A 14899-nucleotide genomic window follows, 5' to 3' on the forward strand; every position below is an offset into this window, starting at 1 on the left:
ATTTTCAGTTATATACAGTACATCATATGGCAGATGCACACAATGACATTTGAGAAGTGAAATTAAATGTATTGGATTTACAGAAAGTGTGCAATAATTATTTAACCAAAAGTAGGCAGGTGCATAAATTTGGCTACCCCAACGGAAAGATCACATCGATATTTAGTAGATCCTGCTTTTGCAAAAAGAACAGCCACTACACAATTCCACTAAACCAGGGGTGTCAAACTCATTTTTGTCGCGGGCCACATCATAGTTATGGAGTCCCTCGAAGGGCCGTTATGATTGTGAAGCCATATAAATTTGTGATCGAGTTACTATAAAGACACAACAAATTGGTGATAACTAGTTTTGAAATTAGAAGCCAGGAAAAGTTTGTTCAACTCATTTTCAATGTATATCAAAGGAGGAATTGGTAACAAATGCTTGCAATATCTCATATGTTGGGTTAACCGTGAAGACAATTTCAAAGAAACTTATCAAATCAACACCTGATTTGTCTTTGCGGGCCACATAAAATGATGTTGCGTGCCCGATCTGGCCCTCGGGCTTTGAGTTTGACACCTGTGCTCCAAACGCATCCAATGAGGGTCTGAATTCTGGTTGAAGCTATTTTGGACCAATCTTCTTTGCAAAATATCTCCAGTTCAATCAGGCTTGATGGTTTCCAAGGATGCTTTTAGTCACACTACAGATTTTCAAAAATATTTAGGTCTGGGGACTAAAGGTAAAGGTATTCAAATCAATAAAACAACAAGGGTGCCCAAATGTATGCACCTGCCTTCTTTTGTTTCAGTCATTATTGCACACTTTCTGGAAATCCTATAAACTTAATTTCACTTCTCAACTGTCACTGTGTGCGTCTGCTATATGATGTATTTAACTGAAATTGCTCATCTGAAAAACTATTGATTTAAAAAAGAAAATCTTGAAAATTATCAGGGGTGCCCAAACTTTTTCATACGATTGTATAGCTAAGTTTGTTCTAAACCTGTTAGCATAGTAGCTAACACAGCTAGCATGCATGAAAAAACTGTAATGTTGCCACTGATTTGCAATACTAAAAATAAATTACCGGTAGTGTTCAAATAAATGTTGATTTTCTTTATTTAATTGTAAAGGATTTCTAAAGCAATAGTTCTTTAAATATATTTTTCAGGCGCCTAAGTATTTATAACAAATTAATGATATGACAAAAAATATCTAATTTAGAAAATGTCCTGTTAATAATTGAGCTGGACGAATCACATACAGCATGTGATTACATGTTTTTCTTGAAAACATAATGTAAAATTATTAAAAAAAAAGATTGGTGCCTAAATTGTCCCCCAATTCTGGAATGACCCATGGGTAGATACAGTACAGGCAATATAGTAACTGAAGGGTTGATTGCTGTATCACTCCAGGTCCTGGAGACCACATCCCAAACCGAGATGGAGGATGGCATCCACAGCGTGGTGAGCGTGGAGGTTACGTCCGACCTCACCGCCTTCTGCAATGCCTCCAACGAGTACGGCGCCGACGCGCTGGCCTTCAACATCAAAGCAAGTGAGTTCCTGTTTGGGTTTTGTGTTTCAAGTCGAGCTTCATCGCTGTGGCTGATGTCATACGTTCACGATATGTTGCTTCTCCAACTGATTCTGATGAGATAATATACAATACAATGTGATTGCCTCTGACTCTATGCAATGCGAAACAATATACAATTCACTCTGATCGCGATAAAATATGATTCAATTCGGGATGGGAAAAAAAAGTTGACCAACTCGGTTGGGTCGAGCACAAAAATTTGTGGAAACAAAAATGCATGCCTCCAAACTCGTTTTTAATAATTAAAATAAATCTGCGTCACCCGGAACCAATGTTTGGCCACGATCATGTTTTTCATGTCGAAGTTTGTTGAGGGAAACGCAAATGGAAGCCAATTTAAAATGATAGGCTTATCGGCCTACAGGCGATTACTCTTTGGTCCGGCCGGACAAAAAGGAGGATAGACGAATGGCGGAAGGGTACCCCGGTTGCAGGCGGAAGGTGATAAACGGACCGGGGAAATTTTTGTAAAATGCCCAGCTCTGACGATTCACTCCAATTATAAAATGATACATTTGACATACAGTAATTGATACAATTGATACAACTTAAATTTTGTGGTATGCCTTGGTCTACTTTTATAACACATCACATATTCAACAATGACTAATAGAAATAGTGCACCACTTTGTGATCACGGCACATGTCTGGTTCGTGCACATTATTGCACTTCAGTATACTGTCGTCACATGAGATTTGTCCGCCTTGTTTCTTGATGAATCCAAAATAAAGCCAAACTCTTCAGCACTTTAGCTCTAATTCCTCCATGGCGTTCTGTTGACACTCCTAATAGCGCCGCATTGAGCTGAGACTTGAGATTCCCCCTGTGTTCCTCTGGTCTGTGTCACATCCGTTATTTGTATTTAGGCTGTGCTAACGTGTTGATTGTGCGTCACTATTGTTGTGTCCTCCTCCCCCTTTGTGCTAACATGTTGTGACCTCCCCTGTGTGCCTCTTACCTTATTTCAGTTGTACACACCACAGCAGCAGCTACTACCACTAGCACAAGCACAAGCACTCTTTCCTCTTCCACAGGTAAGGCCACAGTTGCGTGAAATGCGTATTCTTAGTCGTTTTTAAAGATTGATACGATTATTCAGTAGCTTTTGATAATAGGAAATATGCAGTACTTTGCCGTTGCAATAGATTGAACATTTAAGAACCTTTACAGTCAAGTCTACAGTAAAAGACAGAACTCTGACTACCACGCATTCGCCAACAAGCCACACCTCCAGGCCTGGCTCCAGACGGGTGGCCCAGTGACCCGCGTCTGGGCTAGGGAAAACGACGCCCAATTATTTTATTCATCATGGGGGTCCTTGAGTTGTGCTTCGGTTGGTCCCTCACCTTGGAGCTGTTTGCCATGGGTGACCCTGCCAGGGGCAGTAAACCCCAGACAACTTAGCTCCTAGGATCATTGGGACACACAAACCCCTCCACCGCGATAAGGTCCGGGAGGGGATTTACATGCTATGCATTTTAATTCAAAGATTTGCATAATTAGTTTTTTTATGTTCCTATATTCAAGGACAGTGCAAGTGTTGCAGTGGCTAACAATAATATTAAATATACTTTTTTAAGGAATAAATCTCTCTCTTTTGATGAACACTTGGGCCTACTACCCTACTGTTTATTCATGTTGGTCATTATCGGGATATTTGGAGAGTTAAGTATTGTTTTTTTTTTTGGTGCTACTTAGTGTACAAAATTGGAGAACCACTGACATGGACAAACAACTATCATACTCTTTTTAAAAATATTATTAATTACAATGGGTTAAATAAACAATTGATGCTTTCTTATAATTGCCATGAATGAAAAAAATCTCAAATAAGCAGGGGTAGGAAAAAAAAAAACCCTCGGAGTTTCATGACTATGATGTCATACAGTTCGATAAATTTAATTTCCAATTAATTCCTATGCATTAGGATACAATACAATTTATTCCAGCTACGATGCGATATAATATGGTTCCTTCCATTTATGATATATTTGACATAAATGAAACAACTCGCTGTGCTACTGTATAATGCAATTCAAAGAATACGTACAGTATTACCGTGTTTCGTAGCTACAAACAGCTTGCTTTAAATTTTGTGTTACCCTGGGTCTTCTGGGTCTGACATATTCCAAAATAAGGAATAGAAGTGCATCGCTTTGTGTTTACGGCACAGCTTTGCGCACAATATAGCACCACAGTATCCAGAGGTGGGCATTCCGTCAGACTTTTTGCTGATGATTGACGATTGGGGGGGTTCGACGGGCTAACTGCCGATTACAATTCAGTTTGTCACGAAAAGTGACGGACTGACGAATGACGGACGGGTACCCTGGCTGCTGACGAATGACGGACCAGCAAAATTTCGTAAGATGCCCACCTTGCACACCGTGTTTCTTGATGAATCCAAAATGAAGTCAAACTCTTCAGGACATGTGGCTTAATTCCTCCATGGCATTCTCTGTTTACACTCAAAATTGGCCGAGACTTGCTTGAGCCTCGAGATGGTCTGTGTCACATCCCTTATTTGTGTTTCCACTGTGCTAACGTGTTGATTGTGTGTCATTATTGTTGTGGCCGCCTTCTCCTCCCTCGTGTGTGTGGTAACATGGTGTGACCTCCCCCGTGTGCCTCTTACCTTATCGCAGTTGTACACACCACAGCAGCAGCTCCCACCACTCGCACAAGCACTCTTTCTTCTTCCACAGGTAAGGCCACAGTTGCTCCGCATTGTCTGCCTCACACTTTCTATCCGCAACACCACATAGTGAAACACACTTGAGGGTGCGACGTGGAACGTGTATGCTTAGTATTTGTACTTTTTAAGGGTTGGTATAGTAGCCGTAGCACTCTTAATACTTTGCAAAGTCAAGCAAGTTGTGCATATCAAAATGAAGATTTGAATTCTGAAAACAACAAAGCATGCCAGTGCATTTACAATTAATTGGGCTTTGAGTTAATTCATTCATCAGGGTTCCATTCCGTTTAGGCACAAGAGAGCTATTTTGTGACACAAATAAAAGAACAAATGGATTCTCATTCTCATCATTTATTGTTGTTGTACTTTCTGGGTGTGTTCTCAAGGTTGGTTGTTCCAAGGTGCATTTTGCTCATTTCAGCCATACGATAGCAACAGTTTGGGAATTGGTAAGATTTAGACCAGGGGTGCACAAGTCCAAGCTATGCAGAAGTCTGATAACGATACTGATCATTTGAATCAGGTGTGTTGGAGGAGGGAGACATCTAAAACATGCTGGATACTGGCTCTCGGGGACCGGACCAGGGCACCCGTGATTTGGACCACAGGTGTCGAACTCCGGTCCTCGAGGGCCGCTGTCTTGCCTGTTTTCCATCTCTCCCTGCTGCAACACACCTGTTTCAAATGATCAGCTCATCAGCAAGTTCTGCTGGGGCCTGATCCCAATCCCGATTGTTTGGATCAGGTGTGTTTAAGGAGGAAACCTCTATGCAGGAGGGCGGCCCCCGAGGACCAGAGTTTGACACCCCTGATTTAGACCATCGATCCTCAAACTGTGGTATGAGTACCCCTAGTGGTACGCAGTTTCCATCCAGAGGTCCGTGAAAGAATCACTGCCCAAGTACATTCAGTTGTATTTAACTTTTAAGATCGTAACATTTGCATCTTTTTTTAGATAGCCTTTTTTAAAAATGTTATAAAATTTTTACATTCAATACATTTTAATCCAATCGTTATTTCCATAAATACAGTTTATAATTTTCCCATTTTCTAGGCAGTGCAACTGTTCACATTGCATAATGTTGCAGTGGTTTACATTAATATTAAATACATATTTTTAAGAATAAAACCTCATTTTTGATCAACGTCTACTACACTACTGCATTTTAATGTTGGTCAGTGTAATGGTACTTGGAGAGGTCGTTCATTTTTGTATGTGGTACTTGGTGCAACAAGTTGGAGAACCACATCGACATGCAATGTAAACACCAGAAAAAAGAAACACTTGAGTGTTATTGTTAGGGCAACACGGTTGAATAGCGGTTAACAAGTCTGCCTCACATTTCTGAGAGACAGATTTGAATCTTAGCTCCGAGATAAACAACTTGAATACGTATGTATAAGGATTACAATCACTACAAAGGCATGATGGCATGCAGAAGAAGGCTAGTTACAATACTTGCATGCCTCTAGCGTGACTTCAAGGAAGCAGCTGATGTTTTAAATGCTCTTACCAAGTCGCCTGACTATTATGAGGGGACCTCTCAGTTGCTTCCTCTTGTTAGTAGGTCTAAAGCACTCCTGACATTTCCAGACCCCTCCGAGGAACAAGTGTTCCGGTTGCTGTTTTTTTTGCCAAGTGTCCTTAAATGACATTACACGGGGGCGCTGCGCTACTGGCCACCATCACACTTTCACGCAGATGCTCAGCCCTCAAATCATTTCATATTCAAAGTGTTTGGATGCGTGTGTGTGGCCTGCTAGCGGGAGTTATTCCATTAACCCTTGCCTCCCACTGATAATTGTACTCATGTGGTTTTTCCCAGTCCAAGCAGCAACCGCTATCCCACCAAAGAAAATCAGGAAAGGTTTGTACAGTACGTCACTCTGGTGCTCAAGGGTCCACTTTGCGCTCTGTCTCTTTGGCTCTCCTGACAAATGAACGGCACCATTCCCAGCATGCATCGGCACACTTTACCTCTCCTCCACTTCGGAATGTTCGCACCTTCTTTTTCTCTCTAGGTTGCCGGGTGTAAAAAAAAAAAAAGCTGCACTTTATGGACCTTTTTATAATGGTTGTAACAAATAGGCACCAGGGTACTTCTGGGTGGCAGAAAAGTAAATGACAAACACTGACCAGGGGTCCATTTCACAAAGCAGGTTTAGTGAAAACTCAAGAGTCTGCTAACCCTGAAATGAGGGAAACTCTGACTTTTCCATTTCAAGAAGGTGGGTAAATCAAACCAGAGAAAGTGGGGTAACTCTAGCCGGTTTCAGAGAGAGATAACTTAAGCTCCCGGTCAGTTATTGCAGTAACAGACTCTCTGAAACTAACCTGGTTGGGAGCAGGTTTATCTCAATGAACCTCGAGTTTCGCTCTGTCTCCGCCCTCTTTCTGAGCCAGACACTCCTTTTCATTTCCTCATTCCTTCCGTTCGCCCGTTTTGTCGTAGCGTAGTTCTGCCGTCCGTCATTAAAAAAATCGGAGTCACTATATGAGAAGTCCATTAGGCACAATATAGGTGGAGACAAACGTGACGTCCTTATGATAATGATCCTGTACGTGGATGAAGGTGCCGATCGTTGGGAGTTCAGACCGCGCAGTGGTGTTTTAGCATTTCCAGAAAAATGATCTTTTTGAGCTGCACCGTTTCAACGTGACAGTCCTTCTACATATCTACATACACTGAAATAAGTTTCCGTTGAATATTTACCCAATTTTATTTCTTTAATGTGGTTGCACGAAATATAATCATCTGAATCAATCCAGATACAGTACATTTTTAAGTAGACTATACATCTACTTAAAAAAAATGTATCTGGCTCCAGATTATTTTATTTTGTGCAACCACCTGACAAAATATAATTGAATATTGAATATTCAACCATCATTTTTTTTCAGTGTGCCCCCATGAGATTATGCCGAGGTCTTAACTGTTTGAACAATGTTGTTATATTTCATCAGCTGTTAATTAAGTGCACTGTTCCCCCACGAGATGGCACCTAAATGAATTAAATTAATAGGTGGAAGCAAGCAGGTTTCCTCTGTTATATTATTGTGGAACTTATATATATATATATAATAAATGCATATATTGACCCGAACAACGATGTTCCCCCATGCGCCTCCTTCGTTGTCATGGTGACATGGTGAATCAGGGCTCCATTCATGCTGTCTTTTCAAAGTTGTGGTGCACGCGCTTATCTCCAGGCAAAGGTACTCCGAGTTGAGTAAACTGATTCAAATCAGCTTAGAATGGGAAACTCAGAGTTTCCTATCTCAGAGTAGATCAACTCAGATTAGACTCAGAGTTGGATGCACCTGCTTTGTGAAATACACTCCTGAACTGAAAGGATGACAAAAGCTTTTTTGATTTACTTTAAAAAAATAATATATTGGAATAGGGCTGTTCGATTTTGCCTAACAAGAAAATCCCGATTATTTTCTCTCAAACCCGATTTTAAGATTACGATTTCTTTGTAAAATAAAAAAATAATGAAGAAATGAAGTGTTTTGAATGTCTTTTATTTAAACTTAATTTTTCTTTGAACTCAAAATGCCAGTCAATTTGATTTAATACAGACAGAACAATCCATTGGGATTAACAGCACTTTACTTACACAATAGATTTTAGATCTGTTCTTAATTAAACCAACAATGAAAGAAGAAAGTGCATATACCATCTGAAACGAAATCAACATGAGAGAAGGTAGACAGTCAATTCTGTAAACCAAACAGTCTGTCAGCAAGTCATTTTGCCAACCAGCTAGTGACTAGCCTTTCACCTTTCTCACCCCTGCTCTTACTTAAACATAAATCAATGACTAGTGCAAAACTGTCACTCAATAATTCAATGCACTGTCAAGCTTAAGTACGGATGCACCGCCAGAGGTCTGTTGTAGAGGAGAAAAAAAGGGACGCCTTTCAGACGTTGAGTTACTTGCTCGTATGTTGTATTGTACATGCAAGGCACACACTACACTACAGATCTATATTTGCCTTCATTAACTAAACGCTCTCTTGCCTGAGCAAATAGCAGAATCGCCGGTAACCATGGATGGTGTTGTAGTTTTTGCGCCGGTATGCGCGCTCGTGGGAGGAAGCGGAAATGCAGAGGAAACTACGGTTGCTTGGATACACCAAAAATAAAAAAAATCGAACGTGCCGATTTGAACGTTTTTAACATCGTTTTATCCAGAAAATTCGGTTTCGGTTCAAAATCGCTTAATCGAGCAGCCCTACATTGGAAAATCCAATGGAACCTGTGGGTTGGGGAAGCTAAATCCACTGGATGTTGTTAATAGGTGTAGATAGATATCAAGACTGCTTTAGTCAGCCTCAACGCTCATGTTAACTACTGCTTAATTTCTACAGTACCTGTCAAAAATGATGGAATGACAAGTCTCGAAGGATGTTCAGTCAGTTGTCTAATTTTGCAGAAAAAAAGCAGATCACAGACATGACACAAATTAAAGTCACTTCAATTGGCAACTTTATGGTTTAAAGAAACACTAAAAGAAACCAAGAGAAAAAAATGTGGTAGTCAATAGCAGTTACTTGTTTAGACCAAGCAGAGAGAAATGATCAATTGCGGAATCATAAATAAAAAATAAAAATTAAAAAAACAACAACAACAACAAATGAACAATTCAACATGCCACTAGTACTTTGTTGTACCACCTCTGGCTTTCAACTGGCAGTCTTAGGGGCAGCCCATTGTAATATTGTTTTTTTTTTCCTGTTTGGGTGTTAATGATGGCTTTCGTTGAGCTTTTGTGTATGTAAATGCCATTTCCTTTAAGTGGTTTCGTTCTATTTGTTCCTCATTTGTTTTTCTGTGCATTTTATGTAAGACATATTGCTTTAAGTGTCCTGTCTTGATGCTTTGAGGTCTTCCTTGGGATACTAGTGTACTTGCCTTTAGCAACCTTCCCATGTAGTTTGTACTTGGTCCAGATCTCTTAACAAGCTGATCTAATCTGATGCAGGTGTTAGTTTTGGGAAAGGACATTTACAGAGTGACTGATTTAATTTTTTTTTTTCTCGCTCCTTGGTCTAAAAATGTAACTGTTACTGACTACCACATTTCTCCTCCTTGATTTCTTTTAGTGTTCCTTAAAGCCAGAAAGCTGCCATTTGAAATTTGTTTAGTTTTGTGTCATGTGTGTGATCTGCTTTTTTTCTACAAATTTAAACAACTGGATGAACATCCTCCGAGACTGGTGCTTCCATATTTTTTTTTTACCAAGGGTGGTATTTTTAACTCAACTCATGTGTTCAAATGAGAATTGCAGCTATCGTCTCCCTTCCAATCAAGTTAAAGAAGCTCATGTAACATCTTCTTCTCAACTGACGCATTCGAACAACATCAGATAAAATCATCATTCAGGCCATTGATGTTTTCACTATCGCCCTGCCTTGGTCAAATATAATACAAACAGTTTTTTCCACCTGGAAGTAGGTGTGACGTCATTGTGAAAAGGTCTATTCAGACACACCAGCCCTCCACGCTGCGGCATGCTGTACAGTCGGCCTCGTCCCACCCTGCACTTGCCCCACCCCACCTCATTTTCCACCAATGCTGACCTTGTTCCTGTGCATCTTCTCCGCCAGAGGGCAATGGCGTAATCATTGCAGTCGTCATCATCTGCATCCTCCTGCTGGCCATTTTGGGAAGCGTGCTCTACTTCCTCTACAAGAAAGGAAAGATATGCGGCCGCTCCGGCAAGCAGGATCTGTAAGTGCACATTAAGATTAGTCAACTCTCAGCTCTTTTTGTTTTCTTCTCCAGGGTGAACGTCTTTATTTTGTTACTTTTTTGTAATTCTGCCCATTCATTTTAAGATTATGCATTGCGTATTATAAACACCCACATTGCTTTGCCTGAGGAAAGTGCACTAAATGTTATCAAACAATGCAAAATGCCATCAACATGCTGATTGCTAGCTAAGGGGAAATGAATATCTGAACAGAAATAGTGGAGTAACACATAGAATATATATATAAGAATATATAGAATATATATATAACATATAATATAACAATATTCACAGGTGTATATTATTCTCTCTGAAAAATGACAAATATTACAGCATCTTATTGACTTATTTGCAGTATTAGTAGAAGTCTATAAATCTTCGTTTGCATGACTGCATAATACTGCCACCTGGTGGCCAAAACGGGCGCACCAAAATGTGCAGCACAATGAATTGGAGATTGCAGCATCATGATGCATACACTCTTTAAAGGGGAAGTCAATTAAAACCTTTTCTTTACAAGAATGTTGCTGTGCGTGCAACCTCACTAGAACTGTCCAAGAGTACATTATTCGCATTGAGCTAGCTTGGTTTAGAACCAACATTATAATCACTAAAATAATTTTAGCAAAAAAAAAAAAAAAAAATTCTTTGCTCAAGATGATGTTTTCCCTCACAATTTTTTCTGTGTCTGCTTTATGACCCTAATTTTTCCCATGTGGGCTAAGGACTAACTAAGCAAGTGCAAGGTGAATGAGGTGATGCCCAACTTGTTCCTGATTGAAGCAATTGCAAGTGTTACAACTGACCCGTGCGTGTTACAGCAGTCCTTGGTCTTACCTACTCCGTTTTAATAATGTACAACATAAAGTGCTATTTTACAACATTAAAAAAAATGGATGGATGGATGATTTTCTACACTGTGGGGTTCTTGAGTGACCTTTTGTGAAACATGTTGTGTCTTGTAGCACCAAAGAGAAATCCAGCAAAGACAACATTGTGGTGGAAATGAAGAGCGACAACACAGAGGACGCCGTCCTCCTCGGCGTCAACGGAGAGAAGCTAGCCTCCGGCAACCAGGTAAACACCCACCCCGTGTGACCTCACCAAAGTCTTCCGGTGCTCCATTTACTCACCATGGTTCTCTATCTTTTTTGTCTTTGCTTGTGTGGTTGTCCCGTGGAGTAAACAACGGTGAGGAGGAACTGACAACACTCTCGAGACCCACTGATGGCTCCAAGCTTCCACCGCAGCCTCTTTTTCCTGTCAATCAAAAGCTGTCTGAGACCCCAAAATGATCACACTGGGCTTGATTACATCCTTGCACACGTTTGTTGGCGGGCAACAATGTTTGAATGAGGCTGTCCATTTTTGTATGTTGCTGAACCACCGTCAAGCAGGGACTATTTTTTTATTGCCGAACAATCGCTATAGAGCAACCTGAACAAGCTCTTCCTCCAGTGTACATACTATGTCATCCGTGTATATATATTTCCTTATTTAAAGTGTATTGACACTTGATTTATGAAGAGCAGAGACAGCCGTTCTGCAAAAGTCCTTACACTGAAAATCTTTGTGTCTATGTCACAACCTACCTTTGAGATAATTCAAACATATTTTTGCCTTTTAGTGCTCAAATCAAACCTTTGGTTCGTTGAATTAAATCGGCACCCTCCCACGATGTCTCTGCTAACATTTGAGACTTCCACTGCAAAGGATATATTTTTGCAAAACTATTATAAATTATTATAGATTTCACATCATAGGATTAACTTCTTGCGTTAGTTTTTGATCCTTCACATTCAGAATATTGCATGTGTGTGTTCAAGTTTTACAAACAGTAAAATATTACGCCAAAGAGATTTTGTCCAGAGCTTTGAATATATATACAGGTAAATGCAAAAAAACCCCCAAAAAAACCTACTTTCACTTTCTAAGTTACGATTTGAAGCGCGGTGATGTTTTTTGTTCAGTGCACTGATTTCTTTGTGTTCTTCATGCAGTCCGTTTGTGGTTCTGTAATGTGAAACTTTATCTTTGTTATGTGAAGATGAAGGCTTAAATGGTGACTGCATTAAGTCGTCCTCGCTGTGATGGACAGCAGGCTTGTGTATTAAATAGGATTCATGCGTTAAGTAAATATTTGTGTGGAATCTCCCCTGTAGCTCACACGTGATGCCTTCTATTCAGTCATGGTCCTACAGAAGAATTTCAAATAGGATTTAATAAAAACAAAAACTAAAATCTTCTATTGCACAAAAAAAAGAGAAATCAACCCAAACATATATTTTTTTAAGAATATGTTCCCATCAGGCCCACTAGTTGAAACACGGAGTTCTGATTAATAGTGCGTTAACAATATGCAATATGAGTTAAGCAGCATAATTCACCCGTTTTTAGCCATCTCAGGGGGCGGCCATTTTGTCATTTCTGTTGACTGAAAATGACATCACAACTACTCGGGGCTCGGGTAACGACCAATCATGGCTCAGAAGAAAACAGGCGAGCTGCGATTGGTCGTTCCCTGTGCCCTGAGTAGTTGTGATGTCATTTTCAGATCGCTAAAAACGGGTGGATTAACTCTTATTCCACAAACGTAATATTTATCAGAATACCGTGTTTCGTCTCGTGGGCTTGCATAGAACAGAACCATCCATCCATTATCTATACCGCTTATCCTCACAAGTGTCGCGGGCGTGCTGGAGCCTATCCCAGCTGTCTTCGGGCAGTAGGCGGAGGACACCCCGAACTGGTTGCCAGCCAATCACAGGGCACACAGAGACAAACAATCACACACACTCACAATCACACCTAGGGGCAATTTAAAGTGTCCAATCAACTTATCATGCATGTTTTTGAAATGTGGGAGGAAACCGGAGTACCCGGAGAAGACCCACGCAGGCACGGGGAGAACATGCAAACTCCACACAGGGAGGCCGGAGCCGGGATCGAACCCACGATCTCTGAACTGTGAGGCGGACGTGCTAACCAGTCGACCGCTTTGCTGCCCTGCATAGAACATATTGAAAAAAATATGTCTGGGCTGATTTCCCCTTTAAGGGATCCTTAGTGGCCGCACATGCAAGAGACCGCCATTGCTTACATTGACTAGAGAGATAGCCCTTTGAATACTTTTCCTTGGTGGACAATTGGGAAGATTCATGATGAATGAGTGGATTTTGTTAATTTTTTTTTTTTTTTTTTTATGTGACGTGAGAATAGCTCTCGCAATGTCCCGAAATCGTGTTTCCACAGCAGTATTCTATTGGGTAGAGGGCAGAATAATGCAGCCTTGAGTGGTTGTACTGTCACTACTACCCATAGCTGATGTTAATTTGCACTCCGTTAGACCGCAAATTAGTTGGCAGCCAAGTGGTGGGCTCAAGACACAATTAATCCCAATCGATTCCATTAATTGATCAATTAGTGTGCCCATCCGTAACATTGATGCCCACATTGTGAGTTTGACAATGTGACTGGACTACTGAGGAGGGGAAACAACACCTTGCATACACATATTAAGACAACAAGGGCTGAATGATTTTTTTTCAAAGTACAGTAAATATATGTGTAAGAGAGTTGGCATTTATGCATTTAATCGTGAAAATATCACACCAATAAAATGCTTTGGTGTGATTTTATTTGTGAAGATGTTTTGTGCCTTGCAACATTTTAATATTGTACTGAAAGTCCTGGCGTTTAGATCACAATACTGTATACTAGTCGTTACTACTTGTGCAGCCCTGTTGATGAAAGAGTGAAGTTATTTTGTAAACTTCTCTCACCTTTTTTTTTTCAATTAGATGTTGCACTGGGGAACAATTCTGATAGATTTTTATGCTGATTAAAACTAAAATTGGCATGCTGATTCCAAAATTGCAGTCAGTTTATTTTCTAGCGCAACATTTTTTTTCTCCACAGCTTACCCTCCAGATAAGCAAAATTCCACTGATTTGCTGTAGTAAAACTTTCCATATTACTGTATTGCGATTGGACTTATCCCCAGCTATGTGGCAACTTGTTAGTGCAGTCACAATTGAGACAGTGCGGTAAGATGTGTGTGCAGCCTCCAAAAGATCAGGAATATCAATATCTGCAAACAGAGAAAGCTAGTATAGTATGAATTAAGATGATTAGTGCTGGCTTTTCTCTTAACCTTGTAACCATGGGCATGCCTTTGTAAGTTCTATTTCATTTTGTTTTATTTTTTAGTTTGCAAAGTTTGTAACTATTCCATCTTAGGGTTTTATTTACATACACTCACATTTATTTCTTATTTTCAAAAAAAAACGGGGATCCTATAGCTCAAAAACGTGACAGAGAAAAATTTAGCTCAGTTTGGGATTCCGCACCCACAAATTTGTTAAAAAAAAGCTGTCTGACCGAACTGAACAAAAATTGTGCTCCCCAGTGCTATGTTTGCCCTTTAAATCCCTGGAGACCTAAAATGTAAAGTGATGCTTTTTCAAGCTGTTTTTTAAAAATTCTTTTGAATTAAAAAAAAAATATATTGCTGAAGTGACTGTTCATTGTTTTAAATGACTATGACATGAATTTAATTGTGGTGGATTTGGATGTTGCTATGTCAGAACACTTTCAAAATTGTTTTTTATTTACAGGGTTTTGGCACACACGCACACATACACATACTCACAATTTGACAGACCATTATGCATACAGTATTTAATTTGGATTATTTTCTTTTATTTATGCCATTAAATTATTTGAAATTAACTGTCCCATCACAACTAAATTTAACTCAGTAGATTTGTATCTTTGTCAATAAATCAAAACAAAAATGATCCCACGCTGCCCGCACACAATTCAATTTGAATGAATGCTGTCCTTTGACTCTA

At 39.9% G+C, this 14899-nt stretch overlaps 1 protein-coding gene across 5 annotated transcripts in view; it reads left to right on the top strand.

Moving 5' to 3' along the window:
* The window catches only part of mcamb (melanoma cell adhesion molecule b), a 46720-nt gene extending 32159 nt beyond the window's left edge, over nt 1-14561 (top strand). Inside the window, exons 12-18 of one of the 5 annotated variants that reach the window (XM_086036026.1) lie at nt 1407-1548; nt 2560-2625; nt 4237-4296; nt 6113-6154; nt 9901-10024; nt 11012-11123; nt 11229-14561. In XM_086036026.1, coding sequence (XP_085892152.1) covers nt 1407-1548; nt 2560-2625; nt 4237-4296; nt 6113-6154; nt 9901-10024; nt 11012-11123; nt 11229-11231 — 549 coding nt within the window. In that variant the 3' untranslated portion in view covers nt 11232-14561. The remainder of the gene's footprint in view (nt 1-1406; nt 1549-2559; nt 2626-4236; nt 4297-6112; nt 6155-9900; nt 10025-11011; nt 11124-11228) is intronic. The other 4 variants (XM_086036027.1, XM_086036028.1, XM_086036029.1 and 1 more) reach the window with 4 other exon arrangements.
* The last annotated feature ends 338 nt before the right edge of the window (nt 14562-14899 follow it).

The sequence above is a fragment of the Filicampus tigris genome, chromosome 7 (assembly GCF_054856515.1).
Source record: "Filicampus tigris isolate MCC_2025a chromosome 7, RoL_Ftig_1.0, whole genome shotgun sequence".
Lineage (NCBI taxonomy): Eukaryota > Metazoa > Chordata > Actinopteri > Syngnathiformes > Syngnathidae > Filicampus > Filicampus tigris.